Raw genomic sequence first — 27078 nt, 5'->3', positions numbered from 1 at the left:
ATGACTGATGACAATGATGATATTGCTGGTGGTATCAGGTACCCACACGGCCCCCACCTGCTGGTGACGGGAGAGGAGCTGCCAGATCAGAAGGCCATCATGGTGGATGACCCCACAGCACCAGGGGGCAAGAGGCTCACCTTCAGGGGGCCCATGGATGACGTCATGAGGGTCGCCAGCAAGCACATGAACCTCACGTATGTACTGTACGTTAAACCTTTCACTGTGGTTGGGACACTTGCCTAATTTTTCAAGCTAAGGGAAAAAAAAAATATTGGTCTATTAAAGAAATATGTAACATGTATTATCATTGATATTTGGCATCACCACTTACTGATACTGAAGGAGATAACAAAAGGTGTTCTTGATGTTGACTGCTTTATTCTTAAATAGAATTGCGCATACTCGCACGTGTACCCTCATAACATTCTGCCCTCAACAAACTCGATTTCTCAAATGCAGGTGGAAGCGAGTGACACAGAGCACACTTGCAATAATGCTAACTCGGTAATCTCCACTTCTCGCTCTCTCTCTCTCTCTCTCTCTCTCTCTCTCTCTCTCTAAAACGGTATTGTCCTCGTCGGTTGTCAACTTACATAAAGTCATGTATAAGTAACTACCCTAATAAATATGTACAGAAATACAAAATAATTTTGGAAATACATGTTACGATCAAATGTAAAAAAAAGAAAAAAAAGCAGTTCGTAGCACCCTCTTAATATCATAGCATTAGCTGAGCAATTAATCCTAACCAATCTTCGGGTATAAATGTAAGATGTAAGCCTATTAATAGTCCATCGGGATTTCAGGCTATTTAAATGACTCCCACGACCACTACAGTAGCTACGGTAATGGAATAAGGCCGTGCTACCCTCGGATTCTAGTTGTTCTCTGTCTCTCCTAATTTCGTTGGGAGTGGGGAAAGTGAGCTTCAGTTTACCACCACGTTACGCCAAGGGATTCTCGGATGTGTACACATAGAACAGTAATCTCAGCGTTTTCTTTCTTAGCTTGCAAATTTAACGACAGGAAAATGTCAGTGCAAGTCAGCGCATGCAAGCAGCGCCTGGATCATCAAAACTCAGTATCAAATATCTGCTCACTTACTCTGCATATTACATTTGTCTCTCCCTGGGTAAATAAGATGTCTCCCGACATGTTATAGGCGTAAATAAGATGTCTCCCGACATGTTATATGCGTTGATACTGATACAATTCAGTCAGTAAAAGAACACTGGTAATGTAAGTGAATGATAAGAAATTTATATGAATAAAATATGTCCTATACTAATAATAAGAGCAAACTAGTTAATAGGAAGATAATTAACTAAAGTAGTGTACACACAGAAAAGAATGATGATTAGAGCTTCATTTAACTTTTGTTTTACTGTTAACGTTATAAACATTAATTTCTTGCTGCAGCATGTTGATGGTAATGTATTATATACTTTTTGCAAACTCTAGTGTTTTATGTTTGTGAATTATGTGTTACCATGAGTGTTAAGTATGAGGTCAGCTTGAGATGTAACTGCCAGTTAAGAATGACGGGAGGTGGTTGCGTTAGGTAGGGGCATGGCGTAGGGTCGGGAGCTGGATAACAGGCGGGTGGAGCTCGTTTCGTCCCTCCCTCCCCTCTTCCCTCGGTATGCAGGGGTAGGATGGGGGCATCCCTGAGCAGATATTAGTGCTCGTGAGTGCAATGCGTATGAAAAAATTCCGACTGCACAGAAACATAATAAACGAGCATAATGCAGAACGGAATAAATCTTATATTGGCTTCAAATGTAAATTATTGTAATATTTTCTTTACATTCAAGCTCGCTTGGAATTCTGTCCGGCAGAGAACCATGTTGTTGGACAGAAGCCATATTCAGAGAGATAGACAGGGAGACAGAAAAACTGACGAAAAGACAGGTATATGCCTTGGAGAGATTCGATACTGTTGTTATGTTATTCTCAGTATCAACAACTTAGTAAGCCAAGATGAATATGAGTATAAACTATTCCAGCAAGGAAAAGGATTCACACAGACGAACACACGCCGTTTGAGATTCAGGATGTATGCTATTTTATTCTTGTTAAAGACAGACGATTACATCCATCCTCTGAAGGAAATTATCTCCTAAATATGAAAACAGATATACAGACATAAACAGTCTCTGGATTATTGATTCATGTTGACTTACTTCTTTTTTAGCTCCACCAGATAGCGTGATTCAGATTAAGTGCTAACAGACCCCTCTCGTTGAGGAAGATGTGATAGTCACTAGGATAGACGGACAGAGGGAACGACAAACAGAATGTTTCTCAATTATTATTTCACATTGATTGCACTTTTTTACTCCTGCTAAAGGCAGACGATATTATTCGGCATAAGTTAGAATAAACTCTTTCTACAGATGAAGACGTGAAAGACAAAGAGACAGAACAAACTGAATGAAAGTGGGGCCGACAGTTTCCGAAATATTATTCTCACATTAATTGGAATTATCAGTTCATATTAATTGGTAATCCATTATTGTAACTACAACGCCTCACTCGTGGCACAGATATTTTTACTTACTGAATTACATCAGCCACATTGATGCCCAAGAAGTCAGAGCGGGTGTTATTTTTTAGCAAGATTGAGCCAAGCTCGAAATGACCAGTTTTCTTTCCTTATTTTATTATGTATTTGTGTGTGTGTGTGTGTGTGTGTGTGTGTGTGTGTGTGTGTGAGTGTGTGTGTGTGAGTGTGTGTGTGTGTGTGTGTGTGTGTGTGTGTGTGTGTGTGTGTGTGTGTGTGTGTGTGTGTGTGTTCTTCAAACCGCGAAGCAAAGGAGTAAGCTACCTCTGGATCAAGAGAGGTGGTGGTAGTTGATAATAACTGAAGGAGGGAGGAGGAGGGGAGAGGGTTTGAAGTCGTGTCCGAACTCCAGACCATTCTTTGTTTCCTGGCCACGGCATTGAGAAGTCCTGGATCCTTTCCCTTGCGTCTGTACTCCTGCGGACATATGAACCTGCAACACGTCAAGTAGCTGGTTGGCGATATCTGGTAACCTGCCCTAGCAAAGCTTAGAAATCAATGAATGAACCTCGTCACTTGTAAGAGTGATCCTGATTGGCTGCTGTATTTTATGGTGTAGTTATTGGTAAGTTTTGCTGAAATGTATAACATGGCAATAATGAACTCATGCTTTCACAATAGAACAGGGAGAAAATAGACCTGAAGAACTCCTACAGGAGAAGCAAAGAATGATACCGACTTGATTATAGCAGATATGGATGACACAGTCATAAATGTCACACTCATCAACGAAATATTTATAGAAAGTGGCCACAGAATGGTGGGTTGCACAGCCAGACTCAATTTCAGAAGTGAAAGAAAAAAGCTGATTAGAAGTGAAAAGATATGCTCAGTACAAGTAAGCGAAAACAATGCAGCCTTTGAGTTAGAAATAACGAACAGATTTCAGGCTGTAAGTTATGCGGAGTGTAAGTTATGCGGAGGTAGTAGGGAATGATGGTACCACCAAAGCCAACAAGTGTTCAAAAATGACCCTCTAGCTCACGAAAAGAAGAAAGGAGATGAAAATAAAAACAAAAAAAGATGAAGCAGAAAGAGTGGAATTGAGTAAGCCAATCAGCAAGAGACAGAGAGAAGAAAGAAGAAAGAGAAATATGGATCAAATGAAAGAAACTGTCAAAGAAGGAGAGTCTGAAACAGGTCCGAAGTAAAATGGCACTAGGAAAGCAACAAAATATATCACTGAAAGACAAAAACGAAGTCATTACATGCAGAGGTAGAGTGGTGAAGAGAGTTGAAGAATTTTACAAAGAATTGTACGGATCAAAGATAATAGTACCAATACGAGTATCTAATCTTTCAGTTGACAAGTTAAATACCTGAATAACACCAAACGAAGTAAACTTTCTCTTAAAAGTATGAAAGGAGGGAAGGCCCCAGGAGAAGGTGGAATAGTAACAGATTTACTGTCAGATGCAGGAGTAAAAGTACTATGGGTCACAAAAGCATTCATGCACAGAGGGTCAGATGCCTACTGAAAACATTTGAACAACTGCTGTACATTACCAACGTCTCATTATGTATTAACAATGTCTGTTTATTTAAACAAGTCGTGCCAGGCACAACAAACCTTGCCCGACAGCAGTTGTTTTATTGCTGTTAAATACTTCATCGAAACTGCCATTTAATGTCTGTACGGTACACAATAATTGTCTAAGGTAATGGCGCAAATGTTTTCAAGTTACAACCTCTCAAAATCCTTGATCTTGCTTTTGACCTTTCAAGGTCACTAAAGTCATAAGTCACGGTGCCAAATAAAAGCCCATATGAGACTTCCCATATCTTGATAGTAGTAAATATCTATCTTCAGTGAATTTCGATTTATAGCCCCCTGAATATCCGTGACTCTGAATTTGACCTCTCAGGGTCACTTAGAGTCAAATGTCATAATACCAATTAAAAGCTCATATGGGACTTCTTATATGATGATAGCAGTAAATATCTATCTTCAACCAGTTTCAGAGTTATAGCCCTCTGAGTATCTGTGACCTTGAGTTTGACCATTCAGGGTCACCCAAAGCCAAAGGTCTTGGTGCCAGAGAAAGCCTACATTCAAGAGTCCTGTATGTTCATAATAATAAATAACTCTATCTTCAACCGGTTTCAAGTTATAGCCCTCTGAAAATCTGTGACTTTGATTTTGACCTTTTAGGGTCACCCCATTACCTCCAAAATGTAATCACTTTCTTTTGGGACCAGTGCCCACATATCCTGAAAGTTTTATGTAATTTCATTTAGACGTTTTTCTGTAATGTTGCTAATAAACCAACCAAAAAACAAACAAACTCAACCAAAAACAATACCTCGCCTGCTTCCGTCCATGCGAGGTAATAAAAAATTTGCTGTATGTGTGGAAGGGGATATTGCCAGTTGCTGATATAATATAACACATCCCAACATCAGGGCTGCCAACGTGTGGCAGGGCAGACACTAATATCAGTGACGTTCGTTGTGTTCCCAAATGTTTCACGTACAGTAGTGCACCAACTTTCGCTACAGCAGGATTCGCGGAATCCACTTTCGCGGCATGCACCAAATATTCCCTAACTTCCACTTTCGCTTGAAAAAAATCGATTTTCGCGCACAAATTTTGGGTTTGGGACAATATTTTGAACTTTGAATTTCCTGCACCGCCCGCCCGCAACCCACCGCCATCTTGAATGACGTCATGTCAACACTCTGTCCACCCATTCCTGCCATTGTGTACGAGCGTGCTAGCTCCATTGTGTTGGATTCTCACGGTTCAATGGCCTCTACTATACCCGGTAATGTGGGGAAAGGGCCTGGTGGTGTGGGGGGAGAGCCTGGTGGTGTGGGGGGAGTTGCATCTGAGGAGGCAGAGAAAGAGAGTGGTAGCGAGGCAGCAAGAGGTGGCGCCAATAGCCTACGTCTGGCGTGGCTAAATAAGCCCGCCACGCGCCTCGGATACTTACCCCCAACATCCATTAAACACCTCAACCTGGTCTCTGTGGTATGTTTCTCCTCATATAATGTGTACTGTACAGTTTTTATTGTTTGTATCTCACAATGCAATGTATAATAGTGATTTGATGTACTGTATTGCAAGTGAAAATGAAAATCTGATGTTACTTTAGGATAACCGGGAACCAATTAGCCTTTTTGCCATAAAGACAATGCCCCAACTTTCGCTAATTCCACTTTCGCGCATTATTTTTGGCCCCAATTAGGCGCGAAAATTGGTGCCCCACTGTATGTAGTGCACGGATAAGCAGTCCCCCCCACTTTTCAACTTGATGTATAAAGAAGAAAATTCCCAAACCGTGGTGTAATGCAATAGTTATTTTGCTTTACAAAAAAGGTAACTCAAAAGAGCTTAGTAACCATCGACCCATTAGCTTATTACCAGATATTTATAAACTCTTCACTAAGTTCTTGCAAATAACAAGAAATTTGGAAGAAAACCAACCGCGTGAGCAGGCAGGATTCCGAAGTGGGTATTCAACTACCGATCACCTACACGCAGTGAATTAGCTATTTGAGAAAACAACAGAATATAATAAACCACTGTGTTTAAGTTTAAATATTACGAGAAGGCTTTTGACTCAGTGGAGCACATAATTCTAAATTCACTGCAGGAACAAGGAGTAAATAACATCGTAAAACTGTTCGAAACATACGTACAGAGGGAACTGCTACAATTAAATTACATAAAGAATCGGAAAAAAATAAGATGAAAAGGGCGTGCATCAGGGAGATACAGTTTCACAAAAATAATTTAACAACATGCCTAGAAGGTATTTTCAGATAGCTCGACTGGGAGAGCAAGGAAATCACATAGATGGAGAAAACCTAAACCATTTAAGATTTGCAGATGATGCTGTCCTAATCTCAGAAACAGCAGAGATATTGCAAGAAATGTTAAATGACCTAAAGAGGGAACGTCTCAATGTAGGGCTAATGATGAATGAATTAATTAATGAACGAAAATATGACATGGCGGCGCAACACCAATGGTCGTATGTCGCCGAACACAATCATTAAAAGAAAGTCAAAATAAAAGAAAACCTTAAAAAGCAAAAAGAAAGGCCATACTTAAACCAACAGAAGAAAGAACTAACAAAAACTAAAAACTAGTGGAAAGATAAAGGTTAAAACAAACTAAAATACAATAAAGCCCTACAGTTTGTGAAGAAGGCCAGCACTCAACACAAAGGAGAAGGTGCCTTCCCCCATAGCACAGGCTTCCTTCCCAAGCACTGAGGAAAGTAGGTATGATCTGTCCCCGGCTTAGCACCTGGAAAGGTATTGCTGACGAAGGTCCCCTAGAATGGGGCATTCCACAAGAAGGTGCCACATGGTCAAAGGGACCAGGCAGTCACCACAAAAGGGAGGGGGTGCCCTCACCATTAAAAAAACCATGAGTTAGCCTTGTGTGGCCAATCCGGAGGCAGGCCAAAGTTGTCTCTCACCGTCGGAAGTCTCACATAACCCGGTCGCCCAAGTCCCAATGAATGCTGTGCAGTTTGTTTGCCCCTACTACATCCCACCTTCTCTGCCAGAAGAAGTGGACAGCTTCCATAGTGGCTGTACATAGATCCTCGGACGGGACACGGTAATGAGGAGAGGAAGGGCAAGAGGCAGCAACTCTTGCCCAAGCATCAGCACGCTCATTGCCCACGACCCCCACATGAGCAGGGACCCAACACAACTGTACAGAGCATCTGTGTCTGTGTAATAAGAAGAGCCACTCCACAATAGACAGGACTGAGGGATGTGATGGGAAGCCAAGAGACAAAGCTTGCAAGGCACTGGTTGAGTCAGTAAAAATTGTAAAAGAAGCTGGAGGGAAACTAAAAATAAATTCAGCTGCAACTAAAATCGCAGTAAGTTCAGCAGCAAAAACATGCGGAAGAAGGGAGACTCCCACCATGGCTAAAATAATTGAAAATATCACCAAAGCCTGTTCCTGCACAGGATTTGGATTCATCAGTATATACTAGGATTGAGTCACTGTGAGCAGAGGCATGTTCTAAAAAATAATAAAGTGCTGCCTGTGAGGAAAGAGAGACCTTCCTGTCAGGGAAGTAAACACATGGTCATGCTTCTGGGAAAAGCCAGGGAATCACTCGGGGAACATGCACTGGGCAAACAGGGGAGAACTGAACACCCTATTACCCCATGGCAGCCCTCACTCTGTACCCAGATGGGTGTGGATAGTGAGGGTGGGTGTTGTAAAAGGGAAGAAGAATTTACTGGTTGCATCTGTGCCTTAGTAGCAAAGGAGTATAGTACACAACCATGGTCCAATTTGCTCCTTACTAAGGCATGGTAAAGGCGAAGTAAGGTAGTTCTGTCAGTGTCCTGGGCAAGTGAGACAGAGTCCATAAGAGAGAAGGAGGGCTCAGAGGCAAGATTGTCATAATGAACGGATGTGAGGAACCCACGTCGATCTCCTGCCAAAAACAAGTCTAAGAAACCGTGCCTCATCCACACGTTGTTCAGTGTGGCCATATCCCTGGAGGTCAGGGTCAGAGTGAACACCTCTCAAGTGGCAGAAATGCAAGGTCACCGTTTTCGTTGGTGAGAAACGGAAACCACGCATGCTGGCCCAGTGGAAGACTCTGTCCTGGATGAGCTGAATGCAAGGTTCAGCCACGGACATTCAGGAAGCAGCATACCATAGAGCCAAAGCATTGACATACAGTTATGCAGACACCCCCTCTGGAATAAAGAACACAATACCGTTCAGCACTATAGCAAAAAGGGTCATACTGAGGACATTTCCTTTAGCCACCCCTTCCTCCTGAGTGTATGAAGACAGGGTGACATCAACCTGAACCCTGAATGAACGGTCATGCAGAAAATTCAGTATGAATAGGGGCAGCCTGCCAAGTAAACTAAAAGAATGGACTTGTTTGAAGATACCAATCCGCCATGTAGTATCATATGCTTTTTATAGGTCAAAGAAAATGCAGACCATATGCTGCATCCTAGCAAAAGCATCACATGCTGCAGCCTCAAGATGGACAAGTGCAATTGTTGTTGAATGACATTTTCGAAAACCTGACTGACACTGAGAGAGACATTTATTCCTTTCAAGAAAATACTTTTGGAGGGTACTGACCATTCTTTCAACTAATCTACACAAGTAAGTTAGGACAATTAGCCGATATTCCAGGAGACTGTAACCTTCCTTCCCTGGCTTCTGGAATGGCGGACTATAGCCTCACGCCAAGAGGTGGGAAGAGAAGAGTCCCTCCAGAGTCTGTTAAAGAGGCTGAGGAGAAAAGACAGTGTATCATCATCCTGGTGCTGAAGCATCGCGTATGGAATAACATCCAGCCCTGGTGAGATGTCATGACAGGGGGAAAGGGCAGACTGGAGTTCGTGATAAGAGAAAGGGAGGTTGTAAAGTTCCCCATTCTCTGAATGGAAGTCTAGCACCCTAGCCTCCTCTACCTCCCAATGTCTGGCAAAAATTGGAGAGCTAGTATCTCTATGACTGACTGTCGCAAAGGCAAATGCCAAAATATCAACTACAACTGCAAGGTCACCAACAAGCTCACCATTAGACATCAGCACGGGGGACCTGCTTTAAGCAAATTTATCCAAAATCTTTTGCACCCTCTTCCACACCTGAGACACTGGCGTCTTAGATTTCACAACTGACACATAAGCCATCCAAGATTCCCGAAGAGCTTGTCTGAATACCTGATGAGCCTCAGCCCACGCCCTCCTGAATTCAACAAGATTATGCTCTTTCTGCATCGACAGTAACTTGAGAAAGCTATCTACTTAGCATGTACAGCAACACTACAATCCTCATAACACCATGGGACAAGTCGATAGCGATACATGTCAGAGGTTTTAGGAACAGCGTGAAGGGCAGCAGAATGTAGGGCAGAGGTAAAGAATGAAACAGACTCAGCTGTGTGTGGAAAGACTTCAACAGAGATATTAAGAGAAATCAAAGACGAGAAGGGAACAGCTCACCTTATCCAACCTCCACCTCAATAGATGGGAACTAGGACTAGATGCCACTGCAGTTAGGAGGATGAGAAAGTGATCAATCCCATGCAGATCCTCCATAACACCCCAGGTAAAGTCCAGGAGGCAGTCAGGAGAGCAGACAAAGAGGTGGCTAATGATGAACCAGAATACGAGTAATGTTTCATTCAAATACATCAAAGAGCGTCACCAGAATATGTGAAGAAATTCTTGCAGAGGTCGAGGAGTACAATTACTTCGGACAACTACTAAAACTAACGAAAGACCATAATAGCAAAATTAAAAGATGCACTACGGTTTGACGGAAAGCTTGCAGTAAACAGAGAAATAATTAAAAGTAGCATGCCAAATTGTATGAAACGACAAGTACTGTATATATTCATCCATCCATCATCCAATCCAGTGTTGCCTCATGAGGAGCACAGGAGCCCGGGACTAGGCAAGTTGGTCCTGACATTTCAGATGAGGGTGACCAGACTCACTCTTCCCTGAGTGGCATCATGTGAGCAATAAACTCCAACCATCTCTTGTATATAAATATGCAAGGGCTCAATCCAATTGGAGCACCTTAATTACCTGCTAAACCACCAGGTGCCATAATTTGGTTTATATTGTTTATGTGGTTAGCACCAGTCGAGCTTGGCAGTACTCCCAAGGTAGATGGAAAGCTGATGACAGGGAGAGCTGGAGCTCACGTTTCATCAGCCCTCGGGACTAGGTCCCGACCATCCCCGTTTGCTGAACTTTTTCAGTGTCTCAGTAACACAGAGAGTAGACCAGCATGCTCTCCATTACCAGTTTCTCTAACTATCAACACCAGACTACATGCACAGTACACAATAACACTTCCTTTTCCAAAATTTTATGAAATCATGCCATCTCAACACGTGGCCTCAGAGTCCCCAGGGGGGGGGGGAACATAAATGTCCCCACCTTCTGCCCCTCTCCCGGTGATGACCCGAGCTGCCCGGAACCACTGTCTGATTCTCTTCTTCATTTCTACAACATTCGCGGCCTTTCCTCTAACTTTCGCTCTGTTGAGCACCACCTCTCCTTCTCTAAACCTCACCTTCATTTTCTAACTGAGACTCAGCTGTCTGAGGCAACTGACAGCAGACCCTTTTCTGTATCCTCCTACTTTCTCTATACTTTTTTCAAAGCCAAAGGTGACTGTTGTGTATATATACTTAACGACTTTTCTTGCTCTCATGTTCCTGAACTCGATTCTTCTAAATTCTCTACACTCTGGCTTCGGCTCTCCTGTCATTCCCTGACTAAATATATCTGCATTGTTTACTTATTCCCTAATTCTACAGACTATCAAAAATTCTTTGACTATCTTACTTCTACCATGGAACACATTCTATCCATTTCTCCTTTCTCTGAAATCTCCCTTCTAGGAGATTTCAATGTTCTTCACCACCTTTGGCTCTCCTCTCCTTTCAGTGATCCACCTGGTGAACAAGCCTACACTTTTTCTATCCTTAACGACCTCGAGCAGCTTGTACAGCACCCTACCCGTTCACTGACCGCCTTTGAGAGAGCTCCAACATACTTGACCTTTTCCTTACAACTAATTCTTCTGCTTACACTGTTAATCACTCCTTTTCATTGGGCTCCTCCGATCACAACCTTATCACCTTAACCTGTCCCATCATACCGGTATGGCCTGTGGACCCTCCAAAGAAATGTCGTCTGTGGCACTTTGTAGCTGCGGATTGGGAGGCCTTCAGGCAGTATTTCTTTGATTTTCCCTGGAATGGTTATTGCTTCCATGGCCGGGAGCCATCTGGTTGTGCCTTGCACATTACAGAGGTTATGCTCTCGGGCATGGAAGCATACATTCCTTTCTCATATCCTCTGACTAATGCAAGAAAGACTTGGTTTAATCACGCTTGTTCTAATGCTGTCCACAACAAGTAGAGGGCCTATAAAAGGTACCGGAGCCAACCCACCCCTGAATCATCTTTAATATGGTTCTGCCCTGAATTGTGCTAAGTCTGTTCTTCTCTCTGCTAAAAATAATTTCATCCATCCTAAATGCTCTCAACTCTCCAACTCGAATGCTTCCCGCTCCTTCTGGCACCTTGTCAAAAACCTTTCTAACAACTTTACCTCATCATCCTTCCCTCCTTTATTCTACTCTGATGGTTCTGTAGCTATTTCTCCTACTGATGAAGCAAATCTCTTCACTCAGACTTTCTCCTCCAATTCCACATTAGACAATTCTGGTGCTGTTCCTCCATCACTTCCTCCCTCTGACTTCTTCATGGCTGACATTAAAATTTCTTCAGCTGATGTATTTTCTGCCATCACAGGCCTCAGTACTAATACAGTAAGGCATATGGGCCTGATGGAGTCCATCCTGTTGTTCTCAAGAACTGTACTTCAGTGCTTACACCCTCCCTAGGCAAACTCTGTCGCCTTTGTCTATCAACTTGTACCTTTCCTTCTTGCTGGAAGTTTGCTATCATTCAGCCAGTCCCAAAGAAGGGTGACCATTCCCAACTCTCTAACTATCGTCCAATTGCTTTAACATACTGTATCTCAAAAGATTTCGAGTCAGTTCTTAATAGAAAAATTTTAAAGCATATTTCCCATCACAACTTCTTTCTGATCAATCAGTATGGGTTCCATCAGGGATGCTCCATGGGCGATCCTCTCACCTACATTTCAGACTCGTGATCATCCTCCTTTTGGGACTTTGGCGAAAGCTTTGCCATTGCACTTGACATCTCAAAGGCTTTCGATCGAGTCTGACATAAATCTTTATCCCTTAGGCGACGGGCATGGGTTTACTTATCCACGTCCCAGAACCGGGTTATTTTCAGGAGAATCGATTTTCCCCGAAAATTTTTTTTTCATTACAAATCAATCATAAGTGACAAAAAACACATAAAAAAGTGCGTACTTATTGTCTGTTGGCGATATGGAGGTGGTGGTGTGGTGTGAGGGAGCCGGTGTGTGGCAGCTGGGCTTAGCATGTTCAGGGTCACAGTGGTGTGTTGGCGGTATTAGTGAATGGAAGACGGATGATTACCTCACGCCAAAATAAGTGTTGAGTGTGTATTTGTTTCTCTCACTAATTCACAGTGCCGTATGAACACAATATTACAACGAAAATAGCAAAAAAACGCAAGAAAGTAACTTATTTTCTAACAAATTTATGTCTATTTATTCACTATTATTTACGCACTATTTACACATTATTTCACTGTTTTTAGTAACTCTTGACGGTATGATACTCTCCATACACTCTCCCCCACACCCCTCAGGGCCCTATAGTAGCCCTCCTTGCCACCCCACCCCTCCTGACCCCTACCCCAACCCTGAACAAGTATCAACTGATTCCAAGGCCACACTCTCCCTACGCCGGTTTCCCTCCACCCTCCACCACCCTCCTCACTGCTGGGCTGCCCTCCCACCCGGCCAGCCAGCATTACCCCGCGCACCAGCCATGCTGGGACAATACTCTGAGTCCATATGGCACGCTACCAAGTTCAAACATGCCTGTGAAAAATTAAAATGTCATATGACGTGGACTGTAGGCCACTACCAACACGTCATATGATGTGGACCGGCACCTAGGGGTTAATTTCCAAACTGCCCTTTTCTGTCCTTCTATCTATGTTATCATCTCTAGCTTCCTTTCTGGTCATTTTATAGCCGCTGTTGTAGATGGCCATCGTTCTTCTCTTAGATCTATCAACAGTGGTGTTCCTTAGGGCTCTGTCCTATCACCAACTCTCTTCCTTTTATTCATCAATGACCTTCTAAGCTGTACATCTAACCCTATCCACTCATATGCTGATGACTCCACTCTTCACCTTTCCATTCGGTTCCTGCAACATCCATCTCAGCAGTTACTTCAACAAACAAGGGAGGAGGCTATGGCTCACCTAATATCTGACTTGGGTCAAATCTCTAACTGGGGTAAAAATAATCTGGTTGTTTTTAATGCATCAAAGACTCAGTTTATACACCTATCAACCCGACAAAATCTTCCACAGGTATACCCACTAATGTTAAATAATACTCAGCTTAATCCTGCATCATCCTTGAACATGCTTTGGGTTTCATTTACTCGGGACTTATCTTGGAAAGATCATATTACATCTCTTGTCAAATCTGCGTCCAAGAGATTGGGTGTGCTAAGCCGACTCCATTCCTTCTTTACCCCTGAACAACTGTTGACTCTATACAGGGGTTTTATCCACCCCTGTTTAGAGTACAACTCTCATGTGTGGGAAGGCTCCCCACATACAGCTCTTCTTAATAAGGTGGAGTCAAAGGCTTTTCATCTCATTAACTCTCCTCCTCTTACTGACGTCCTTCAACCTCTGTCTCTTCATTGGACTGTTGCCTCTTTATCTCTTTTGTATCGCTACTTCAATGGTCTCCTCTGAGCTGTCTGCATGCATTCCTCCACCTCTATGATGGGTGTGTAGCACCCATCTAGCAGCAAACTCTCATCCCTTTTCTGTCCAACTCTCTAATGCAAGAGTTAACCGTTACTCTGAGTCCTTCATTTATGCAACGGGTCAACTCTGGAACTGTCTTCCTCTGTCTGTATTCTCTGCTTCCTATGATCTCCAGTCTTTCAAATGCAGTGTGTCCAGGCACCTCGAAAAAATTGGATCTTGAATGTGGCTCACTCTTCTATTTTGTTTTTCTCTTGGAAGGAACAATAATTGCGAGCTCCTGGCATTTGGTTCGTTCTTCCTCGGATAAAAAAACCAGAATAGTAAATGATATCCTGGTGCATGGGAAACCATTTGGCTTGTCACTGACTGTAGAGTCGCCCATAGACAAAAGGAAAAGGAAAGAATGAAGGAAGAGAGTTAACGGCAGGCACCCGAGAGCAGCACTACATCGAGTGAGTGGATTGGGAGCTCCCCCACCTACCACAATATAACGAATGGGTAGTCCCACCTATGACATACAGTTGTGAGACCTAGAAACTGACAAAATCTATTGAATATCAACTAATCCGTTCTCAAAGAGCAGTGGAAAGGTCAGTGTTGGAAATATTTTTAGGAGACAGGAAAAGATCAACTTGAGTGAGAGAGCTAACTAATGTTAAAGACTTACAGATTTTATAAAAGAACAGGGATGGAGGTGGGCAGGTCATGTAGCAAGAATAATAGATAACCGATGGAGCAAGAGGCTAACTGACTGGACTCCAAGAGATATGAGTAGCAGAAAAAGGCCAGGCAGGAGGTGGAGAGATGAGATAGAGAAGTTTGCCTGCAAAACATGGGTGAAATTGGTTCACTCGAGGAATTTGCTGAAAAGGTTGGGGGAGGCCTTTGTTCAGTAGTGGACTTGCAATGGCTGATGAGGATGATTGCCTATCAGTTCCAGATGGTCTTACACCTTCTTCCTCCGAAGATGATGATTCACCTTGTGCTTGCTCACCTTCAGGCGAAAACTCATGTACAACTGTTGCTGATGCAGCTGAATATTTCTCCATTCTCTTCTTCCTCTCATCTTGAGTTCTCTTCCATTCCAGTGCTGCTGTCATTATCTTTGTTGTCAATGTATTCACTGTACTGATAGCCCCTCTTGTCCTGGTGCTGACATCATTTCCACGATGAGTTAAGTCTCATGCTATTTTTACATATTACATACAGGAGTGTTTATTCATAACTGAAGAGTATGTAATATAGTGATGAGATCAATAACCAAATACAACTTCACTATGAGTGTGGTGTGGGAACGAGATGAGAGCCCAGACGTGCAAATGCTAGCATTTTAAGACATAAATAGAAAGGATGAAAGAGGGTGATAGGAGGATATAAAGTATGCATATGTTTAAGTCTTGGGGAAATATATATATGTGTTAATACACCTTATCCAATTAATACTGCCTTATTGAGATGTATGATGTGCATTGCAGAGTTGTAACTCACGCCTACTCATGTACATACCTCTCTATGTGTGAGAGATATGGCATCTCTAAATTTGCTGACCTATTCCTGGTTCCTAGGATGACAGTGAGCCAGATCAGATCACTCTTAGCATTTGCTGGATGGGAACACTCTACTCCATTGCTTTCTCTCTTGTCACAGCTGTATCTTTATTTTGTGGCATAATAGAAACACATCGACTCCAGTCTTCTGATTCACCTGCACATTACCCTACTCCTGACTCACAGGCTTATCACCACCATTCTTGGCGGCAACTGTGGCAGCAGAGACTTAGCTGCAGTAACTTAGTGACCAACTGGAGAACTCAGTGCAGTCTACACGAGCTGGTACATTAAAATTGGTGGCAGCGGTGGGATAAAAGACAAGGAGTTCTTTAGCTTTCAAGAACTCCTTTTCTTTTGGTTGTTAAATAAGCTTCATTGCATTGCCATGGGCGACATGAACAAAATGGTGAGCTCACTCTTGAAGGTTCCTCTTTTTCTTCTTGGGTTGGAATGCAGCGTAACATGTCTTCTTCAGACCCTGCCATTTTTGATGGAAGTCCAAAATCATTTTTATCATGTGATCCTTCCTCCTACTGGAGATAGAAGCACGATTCCAGAGGGCTTCCAATTGTCTCCAGACCTCTTTGGTGTTATCCTTTGTGCACTTTTTCAAGGTGATGTGGTGGTGGGGAAAAATTCTGAGAACCTGCCCTTTTGATGGATGTTGACTCTCCAGAAATTGGTCAGGATTTACCATGAGATAAAATCACCATTCGTCTTCTTAGACATATGGCATTCATTAACGCTCAGCCTCAGTTACTTGTGAATAGGATATGAAACAATTTTGAGTTGACGGCATTTCAGCATTAGTATTCACTGAACATGCCTAGGTTAGGTTAGGTTATGCGCTTTGGTAAACTAACCTAGTGTGTTTTGAGCGACCCCTAAGTGTCATGCGAACTGGTTTAAACTTGTACAGACATGTTTTTATGACAAAAGGAAAAGATCTAAGGGGTGGGAGTGAAGTTTCTCAGACGTTTGTATTTGTGGACCACCCTAATATATATATATATATATTTATATATATATATATATATATATATATATATATATATATATATATATGTATAAAGAGAGAGAGAGAGAGAGATCCATACAAAAATACACATACATACACAGATATATGTATTTATCCATATGCAGTATATTATATGTCTGTATATATATATATATATATATATATATATATATATATATATATATATCTTGATAAACACCAGACATTGTACGTAACCTCCCTCGTCCGAAACATCGTAGCTGGTAAAATCTCCTACCACTGATCACCATCTTCAGCCCACTTTAAACCGTTTAACTACCGGTATATGTCCCACACAACCATATCTAATTAGTTACATTTTTTCTGGCTTCAAATTCATTTTTTGATTCAGGTACTCGTACATCCGAGCTGAGGACCGCAATTGGGGCGGGTTAAAGAGTGATGGCTCCTGGACTGGCATGCTGGGCCTTTTGATGAATGAGGTTAGTGTTGGTGTTCAGTAATATCACAAGTTATTTTTCTTACTTGCGAGCAGAAACACAGTTGATTTTTGTTAACTTCTTTATTGCTGGACCATCCCAGCACCCAGCCTACGACTGGAATGGTCTCTGAGTCACTCACTGTAATGTCATCAGATGTAGTCGTGTGCCAGCCAACTCGTTGTTGTCAGCCAGCCCAGGTTTGGTACAAACATCCTATGCTGTCGACTCTACTACTGTATAAGACTAGAGCTCTTATTTGAGTCCGATCGTAAGAGCCTCCATATGTGTAAAATATCTGTAATATTTACTGTATACCTGATACTAAATATTTAATAAAAAGTAGAAGTAATGAAAAGGGCTGAGGAGAGGGAGTGGGTGGGCATCAAGGGGATAATCCTCGGGGCCTGTACCTGAGGGGGGTGCCTGTGCCCTCCCAGATAGTGTTAAGAAGTAGGAAAATATAACATAGCGTAGTTCATTCTACAATGACACATTTGATTTCTAGATATATATATATATATATATATATATATATATATAGATACATATATATATATATATATATATATATATATATATATATATATAGATATACACATATATATATATATATATATATATATATATATATATATATATATATATAGATATATATATATATATATATCCATCCATCCATCCATCCATCCATCATCCAATCCTACATTGCCCCATGAGGAGTGTAGGAGCCCGGGGCTAGGCAGTTGGTTCCAACATTTAAGATGAGAGTGAACAATTAAGATGAGTGATATATATATATATATATATATAATGCCGGGTATAGGCTCTGAGGACGACATGACACCCCCAGAAGGAGCCTACAGAGGGGCAGAGAGCGTGCGATCCAGCTCCGAGCGAGAGGGACATAAGTTCACCTGGGCCGCGCGCCCCTATGACCTGGAGCTTGCCCCCCGCCACCATAGCAGGAAACCGCAAGTACCTTGCGGGTGACCCGACCCTCAACAGGATCGGGGTGGAGCTATTATTCTAGCTCCAATCAGCACCCCTGAGACAGCTGGAAGCTGCTCAACCCTCCTACAGGAGACGGCCTGCAGCCGCTCTGGAGGTAAACAGGAGACGGCCAGTAGCCATTCCCGCCTTCGTCAAGAGATGGCCAGAAGCCACACTGAAGGTGCCCTGCAAGAGACGGCTGGCAGCCGCTCGACCCTTCTACAGGAGACGGCCGGTAGCCGCTCCCTCCTTCGTCAGGAGATGGCTGGTAGCTGCTCTGAAGGTGCCCTAGAGACAGCTGGCAGCCGCTCGACCACACAGGCCACAGACAGTAGCCGGGCCTTAGTGACGGCCGGTAGCTGCGCCTTTAGAAGGCCATGGCCAGTAGCTGGGCCCTATGAGAAGAGACAGCCAGTAGCCGCTCCTCCATCAGGTGCTACCTCCTCTCCACGAGACTACGACCCAGGGGGAGGTCTCAGCCTGGAGGACTGCTAGAGAGGCCCTATGACCACCATTGGGCTCTTCTCCCTACAGCCGGTCCCTGAGAGGCCTCGCCTGACAGACCACGATGGAGGCCGACTTCGCAGCTTGCTCCTGACGGTGTCACCGACCCTTGGAGACCTCAGGCTGCAGGACCTCGAGACTGTGCCCAGGACCCCTGGGCGGAACATCCCCAGCCCTTGATGCCGGAGACCCTCGTCCTCTGTCAGGCACCTGAGCAAACGGTTCAGGAAGCTGTTCGGCCCCAGTCCAGAGGGCCAGACTCCAGCCCCGAGCCCCGAGAGCACGGGACCCTTCGCCACCCACAGCCCCGGAAGAGAGAGGACGCCCCTACGAGTGATTCCATGGCCCCTGAATACGGAGGCCCCTGGCGGAACTCAGCCTATCAGTAGTCAGGCTGAGCTATTCCCGCTGCCCTTGTACCTGACCGCCACGACACCCAAATTCCGATAGTGAGTGACAGTGAATGCACAGTGAAAGTGGTACAGTGAAGCAAGGGCAGAACAGTGAATTATTAGAATATGGGAAGTCAGAAATAAAAGTAGTCAATGTTAATGTAAAAGAAAGGTGGAATAGATAAAGTGACTGTGAGTCAGTGAACACAGCTGGGCAGTGAGTAAAGTGTCTGTCCAAGTGAACGTAATACCATCATAGTGACATAGCCTCACGCTGAGATCAATCAGAGGCTCCCAGTGCCATAGTATTAATTAACCCAAGGCGTCCCAACGACGTATGGATATGTTGTGCAATTGCGAGGTCCGTCATTTGCACATTTTTCAAGTTTCACAGGTGATTTTTGGTAGACATATGTGGGAGACCTTCCTCTACCCAATGCCAGGCGGGGATAAAGCCTGGCCCCACCTGACCCCGTCTCCCCCCCCCACGCCATTTTCTCGGCAACTCACCTGTTAGCAGTGACCTGGCCAGTAAAGACATGTCGCACCACAGTCTTACCAATGACGACATTCAAGGCAAAAGTGATTCTTGAGATGGAGGACAAAGGAAGAAATAAGCCAGAGGAAGAAACAAGCAGAAGTGAAGACGCAGTAACGTCGTAAAAGAAGGTACCATATGTTGATATTTTTGGTGAGTGAACAACACTTATATCACCTATATTATTGTCTGAAAACCAATATACTCTTGTACTACAAATAAATTCGTACCAAATAAATAAATATCTAACCAGTTATGAATGGTTTGGAATAACTACCCCTCCCATAGAATACGTTTTCTCTCGAGCCTAGCCTAAGAGAACACTGTAACAAGGTAAAGGTACTCTTACTTCTACCATATTTCTAAACTCAACTGAGCACTTTCTGAATTTTCGATGTTTCTCATAAAAAGCAGAGGTTTTAGCCAAAAAAAAAAAAACTTTTCGAAAATCTGCCGGGATTGGGGGACAGGTTAGTGCTGAAAAATCTGCCGGGACGCAGTGGGTTAATAACATGACAGACAAACGAAGTAGACTGCCAACAGTGATAACAGTGACACGGCCCCGGTGAACGGAACTCCACCTGATAGATAAAGCCTGGACTTCCCCCGAGTGACAGTATTTGGTTTCACTGCCCTAGGACTCCTGATCTTAGTGCTATTCACTTTACCTGATCTTGTCTCAAATAGTATCCTGTGTGATACTAATACCCACAGTCTAGACCTAAGGTTTATAATTGTTCAGAATAATTATTCTTGTGACATCTACCCATTTGACTTGTAGAATTTAGCAATACACGTGTAACGTTGTTGCCATGAGTTATATATATAAGAAAGTAGGAATAGTTACATCTAAACACATTAAAATGAGGCTATGTATAACATTTACAGTCCAGAGTTATGTATTACACTATCTTTATATCATAGTGAAGGGGCTGAGAGATATAGAGAGAATCTGACCTGCCGTCTTCTTTTGTTTTAAGCTCTTATAGACTTATGAATCAGGAATACATATACATAAACAAATACAGCACTCTCTCGCCAACCACGGGTGTTTGGTTCCTGAAAACCAGCTTGGTTTGGAAAACCGTGGTTGATTATGTTAAATTTATGTAGGGAAAATAGAGTTAGGGAACCATAGGTCATAGGTAAAAGGGGTTTAACATGAAAAAATGTACTATTTTTCTGGTCTTTAATGCACAGTATTGCACTGTACCTAATGTAATCATAAGCAAATAAACAAATGTACGGTAAAAATTGATTTACTATACAACTTTAGAAACGAAGATTATTGGCTGGGTAGAGCGTCGTACTTGTGGAAGTACTTCGATGATGGCTTGAAGTGGCAGAGGATAGATGGTTGCTTCATTTTATTTCGGAGATCTTTCTATCTTTTTTGTATGGAGCCAGGAACGTGTCTAATCAATCCATATTTGAATTTTAGACTTCATTTCATGAAGGGATCTGTGTCAATGAAGAAACAGCGAGACTGTTGGCCATGAGTATCTTTCCTAAAGGTTGCAAGAGTAATTTTTGATAAATGTACGTTTAAGTTCAAGAAACAGAAAGGCCTTACCAATTCAACTGATATTCATCTAGTTTGTTTTAGGTGCTTTTCTGACTATTTTAAGTATGGTAAATTACCTTTTCCTGCTGAAAAATTTCTCCCCTATTATTATCACCACGATCCTTAACCAGTACCTACAATTGTTTCCGGCGTAACGGAAGAAACTTGATGTGCTCAAAGGTTAACTTCATTTCATAATTTCCCAGCTGGAGGTTAGGTTAGGTTAAGTTTAATTATTAGGAGCAATTAAATTTGGTGAGAGGTTTAATTAAACACTCAGGGTAGGACAGTTCCTTCCGCCATTACGCTGACGAATCAAACGAGTTGTCACAGCAGAACAGCTAATAACAACAAGGAAACAAATTTAACAAGAAATGTTCACATACCAGCCCAAATACAATAAGAAAAATATGACATACTGTAGTCTACTATCAGGAAGAACAAAAACTGATATGGTTAGGTGCTTTTGTAGTGCCAGTAAATTAAGATGTAACATGAGTATAACCTAGATGTAAGATATTTGTAATTTAATAATTAAGAACAATTTAGTATAAGTGTGGATAATTATAATCTAGTATAAGTGTACTATAGGTATAATATAAGAGTGATTTTTGCATCGTAGAGAAAAGTTATAAGTGAACATCTATGTATTATGTAATTCGCATTAAGTATTACATCAGCCGACCACACTCCCTCCTCCCCTCCATACATTTCCCCCCCCCTCCATACATTTCCCCCCCCCTCCATAAAACACGCTGGTAGCGGAGTTTGGCGATCATTTAAATTGGCTTAGGCTTCATAGCCTCTTAATTGAGTAAATTCAAAGATATCTTTCGGTCTTAGTCCCTTTTAGTGATACAATTGCTGAGAAAGTGCCAGAAGGGGAGAAACAGTCCATAATATTCTATGTATAGTTAACCTCTAAATATCGATCGTTGTACATTCCCACGCTGAGCTAACTGACAAATAGCATCTGAACATCTTTACGAAGACTTGATATTAAGTGATGTGATCATTATCGATACTACTCAAATTCTCCCTATCGTCGTGTAATCTCTGAGATGCGATAAGCTCTAAAGAAGTCAATTCCTAAATGAGTGATGCGAGACATACTTGTTAACGTGAAAGCTGTAACCGGAAGTTAACATCCTCGAATGAAATTATAAGACGAGAGCGAGCTGTGACTGCGTGACTCAACCACCGCCTTTCATCTGATCCGCAGATTAGTGTTAAAACCTCATAATCTCCCCTTTCCATTGTTTCCACAATGAAAGTTATAGAGAATAGAGTGATTAATAGTGTGTTCAATAGCAAAGTTCTTGTGTGACTCAACCACCGCCTTTCGTCTGATCCGCAGATCTTAACATCAAATCAGGTCGTAATCTGCCAAACGCATCACCACACTTACGTACCATACACTTCTCCCCCGCATTCATTGTGTTAGGCAAAAATGTAAATAACTGTACCTTAACCTAAGTCGGGGAGTTTTCTGTATCACCAGTCACAAGGGAAATAATGTAATCGAAGTGTATTTCAATAGTCTAAAATGGTAATCTAATTCTCGGAAGATGTGTAAGTATTAAGTTAGGTCATTTTGGGTCTTACCATTATTTGAACAGAGTGTTATGGTTAAGTCTCACCACTGAAGTGAAACTGTTATTGTTGGAGAGGGGTGCAGGATGTATCATTGAGTAAGTGGTCTTTATATCGTTTTAGTATCGTCCCTCCTCGAGTCCCTCAGTGACCAAGGAGAACGACGTCCAATCATTACTCGTATGGTCTTTCTGATTCAAGTGTTGTTAGAACAATGTTAACTAGGGAAGTGAGTCTATGGATTTAAGTATTCATCTAATTCTGGGTATGATTAAAATCAATGCAATGCTGTTTAGATTCGGGTTTCCACCTACCTTTCTTTGATGGCTATGTACGGGGTGGCCCGCAAGGCGCATAAAGGGGAATTAACAACTCGGGAACCTAAAACTACCTAAATTCACGCTAACCCATTCAGTATGAAATCTGATCCTACAGTTTGGACATAAGTCGGGTATTCATTTGTACCTATTTCGGAGTAAGGGAATTAAAACACCCCAGTTGGTTTTGGGTTTACACTAAAAAAGGCTCGGTAATTTAATGGCAGCCACGTTGTTAAGTTAAAAGTGTTAAGGTCAAGGTCAATACAGTGACGGCTAGCCATAAAGAATATCATGTTACCACACCTCCCACCCTCCATAAATTCTAATACAACCCTAAATTGAAGAAGGACAACTAGAACCGGCATAGAAACCTCACCGGTTACTAAATTCCCATTACCAACTGACACCAATATAATCTCAACTTTAAATTCAATGTGCATCCTGGTGATTTACACTCCAACGCTTAGCGGTAATATAAGAAATTGTTGTAAGAGGAGAGATTGTAGTGACATCAAAGTTTTTGTGGGATCAGAGACATCGTAACATTACTCTGGTGTCATAACAGTGAGACATAATTAAAATTCTGTAACAATATACTGGGGTCAGCAGTGGGATATTCACCAAAAAGACGAGGACAATACACTTTTACTGCTTAAAGCGTATGTTTACCTCATTTTTTTACTATCTTCTTTGTCGTCCTCGTCTTCATCCTCGTCCTCGCTACACTTAACTATTTTGCCCCATAACGGCAACAGGACAAGTGATAAACTGTTAGAGAGAGGTACTGTAACAGCACTCGTACTCAGCTTGCTCCCAGTAACAACACAGACTGAACTGAATGGCGGGAAATCCACTGCAAATCGAATGTAAGTGAACCAAGGACCCGCGGCAAGTGATGTGGTATACAAATATATTACCGAGTATAAGTGAATTCCTCGGTTGGTGAAACACGTGGTTGGTGGAGGGATTACTGTTCATGCCAAATAGTATTTCTAATTTTTCTTTACATAATATGCTATAATTTCCCTGTTGTTATTATTGTTGCTTTATAAAGAGGAAGGGAAAAGTGCTATGGCACACCAGGATTCTTTTGGCAGTACATGAATGTGCCGTGACACACTGGTTAGGCAGCAGACTAGCCAAGAGCATAGTATATTCAACACAGTTTTCAGGGCGAGGAAGGGGTCCGTTGTCGATAATCTTCCCCCAGGCCAGGTGATGGCTGTCGGCGGCCCTAGTGATGAGTTTTAAAAATTCAACTAATTTTTCAGCTTGGAGACCTCTGGCACCAGGTAGCAGCCGTGTTGACCTCCAGTAATCCCATCCATTTAATGACATGTAGAAAATAAATATTTCCGTGTAGTTTTGTTGTGCCTTTTGCGGGGTCCGACAAGTGCAGCAAATGCTGCTCTTTTATTTCACGTATTCATTTGTTCATTTATTTTTTTTGCCCTTTACCAGGTACAGAGTTAATGGTTCGTTGTTATTGTTACTAGATCACTTATTTCCATGTCCAGTACCAGCATCCAAACATTCTATTCTCTGCATAAAGTTCCCTTTCTTGGTGGGGGAAGACATCCCTTGAGAACCCCCAGGCTAAGCTGGTAGATATGAATTTACCCTAGTATTCTTTCCTTGTTCTAGGATGCAACTAAATGATTGAGTCTGACGTGAACCAAAAATCTTAATACACTTCAATTGATCAACCTAGGTTCAAGTAAAACATGGCATTCTCATAAGGGTGTGTGACGTGTTGGAGGTGTAAATTGGAAATGTGAAAGAAAAGGTAGTGAAAAACTTCATAGAAAATTATGATGTAGTGGTACTGTGTAAGTTAGTATCACAGTGAGTGTAGTGCAGGAATAGGAAGATGTGGAAATACATTAATGCCAGTTATGAGTATTCATTGCTGAAGTAATGAGAGAGTTGGTATCAATATTATGAGTGCATCTCAGAGCAGTATCACCACTTATGCACTGGGGTGTTGGTGGGATACCCGAGGTGATGGGCGAGACATTTATGCATTCTGCATTCCTGCTAACAAGCGATGATAACAGTGGAGGCTGTCGAGACTTCCCTGGGTTGCCTGATGATGTAAGAAACAGAATGTTTTTTGTTTCTTCTGATGCAGATAAGTATGCCCTGCATATTGATGCCACAGAACAGTGCCGAGCTGACGTGGTTGAATTCCAGTACTTTAAAAAGAAAATGAACAGAAGTTTACCCCCTAGATATTTCAGAGCCATAGTGTGATTAATATTTTATATATGACAATATAAAGAATAAAGAATCATTTGATTCTCAGGAAGTGGAGTTGGCTCTGGGTCCATTCGGCATGACTCCTGACCGGAACTTTTGGATGGACTTCACGCAGTATATGACTCTGATTGGGTTCCGGGTTCTTGCTGCCCGTGGTCGTCCTGAGGTGGACCCGTGGGGCTTCCTGCTGCCTTGGTCACCACTGGTGTGGGCGGCCGTGGTGACGGCGCTGTTGGCAGTGATCACTGTCATGCTGATCCTGCCCTCATGCCTTCCCACACACACACAGGACACAGACAGGCGCTGGGCAAAAGGCTTCAGCTGTGTGCGTGCTTTGCTTCAACAAGGTAATTTCGACAGATTCCGATGGTCACTTCAGACAGGATGTGAGAGTAATGTCATAAATTTTATTACTATATTCCTACTCTTTCCTACTGTTTATTGTTATGTATATGGGACGGAATTTAAAGAAACTTATTGTTTATACATATATGCATGTACAAGGTCTGTTCAGAAAGTATCCATCCTTCGACCCTAAAAAAATAAAAACCTTACCTGTTGAACTGCGACACTAATCACCCTCAAATAAGATTCTTCTAACTTGACATACATGGCCCAGTGTTCTTCCCAGTGCTTGAAACATTTTTCAAAGTCAGTTTTCGGTATCGCCTGCAAGTGCCTCGTATTCGCCATCATCTCTTTCTTGTATGAATTTTCCTCAAGACATGTTGGAGTGTGCAAATCGCGATCTACACTTTCTGAACACTGTTATCATTGGAGATGAGGTTTGACTGTACGGATACGACCAAGAAACCAAAGCACAGTCGTCCCAGTGGAAGCATGCATGGTCATCTTGGCCAAAAAATGTACAACAGGTCTGCAGCAAGATGAGGTATACTTGCATGGTGACAGTATTTTTCGACTACTGTTCTGTTGTGCATTATGAAAACACCAGATCAGACTGTCAACAAACATTACTATCTCGACGTTATCCATCGTCTTTGTGATGCAGTTCGGTGGAAGAAACAAGGTCTTGGAAATTGGCAAGTTGGAAGCTGCACCATGACAATGACAATGACCATTCTTCTCATCTGATTCAAGAATTTTGTTCAAGCACAACATCCCACAGGTCTAGCAGGCTCCCTACTCACTAGACATGGCTCCGTGTGACTTTTGTTTATTTCCCAAGATCAAAACTCCACTAAAGGGTTCTTGATTTGAGAAGAGAGAAGAGATCATGACGAATGCAACAAAGCACCTGTCAGAGATACCGAAAACCGACGTAAAAAGTGTTTCAGGCAATGGAAAGAACGCTGGGCTGTGTGTCCAGTCAGCAAGGGCCTGTTTTGAGGAGGATTAGTGTCCTACCTCAACAAGTTAGCTATTTATCTTTCAAGAGCATATATATATATATATATATATATATATATATATATATATATATATATATATGTATATATATATATATATATATATATATATATATATATATATATATATATATATATATATATACTGTATATATTTTCCAAGCCTTGATCAATTTATTACATGCAAAATTGATATAAGCACAGACTAGGATATGCACAGATAGCCTTGAGTTAATGGCCACTACTCTTACTTTTGACCTGTGATGGGCTGTGGATCACTGAGGGTCCCTTGGTAGTGAAGTGACCACCATTGGGATTTTTTTTTAATGTACCAGGGGTCACTGCTTCAGGAGGTAACTTGTGTGCTTGTCCCGCATGGGAAAGTTCCTTGTCTCAGTGGAGTGAATGGAGCTGGGGCCTGATTGACTGCTGCCTACCTTAAAAGAGCCAGGCAAGGCTGCCGCACCACCCCTGAACATTCACACTGTGCACTGTGCAATTCCCATGCTGTGTCTACAGATGCCCCCGTTAACGTGCCCATACATAATGTCATGCCATAG

At 42.3% G+C, this 27078-nt stretch overlaps 1 protein-coding gene across 1 annotated transcript; it reads left to right on the top strand.

The window, feature by feature from the left end:
- LOC145407749 (glutamate receptor ionotropic, kainate 5-like) lies at positions 1–27078 on the top strand. Its single transcript, XM_080278625.1, has 4 exons — positions 1–197; positions 16898–16988; positions 25195–25495; positions 27038–27078. Exons 1-4 carry the CDS (start codon positions 1–3, stop codon positions 27076–27078), a joined length of 630 nt encoding a protein of 209 aa, XP_080134751.1.

Source organism: Coenobita brevimanus, chromosome 8 (assembly GCF_032717465.1).
Source record: "Coenobita brevimanus isolate Jiangsu-jjx chromosome 8, ASM3271746v2, whole genome shotgun sequence".
In the NCBI taxonomy this organism is placed as follows: Eukaryota; Metazoa; Arthropoda; class Malacostraca; order Decapoda; family Coenobitidae; genus Coenobita; species Coenobita brevimanus.
Note: the sequence above shows the minus strand (reverse complement) of the source record. Positions and strands in the feature narration are given on the sequence as shown.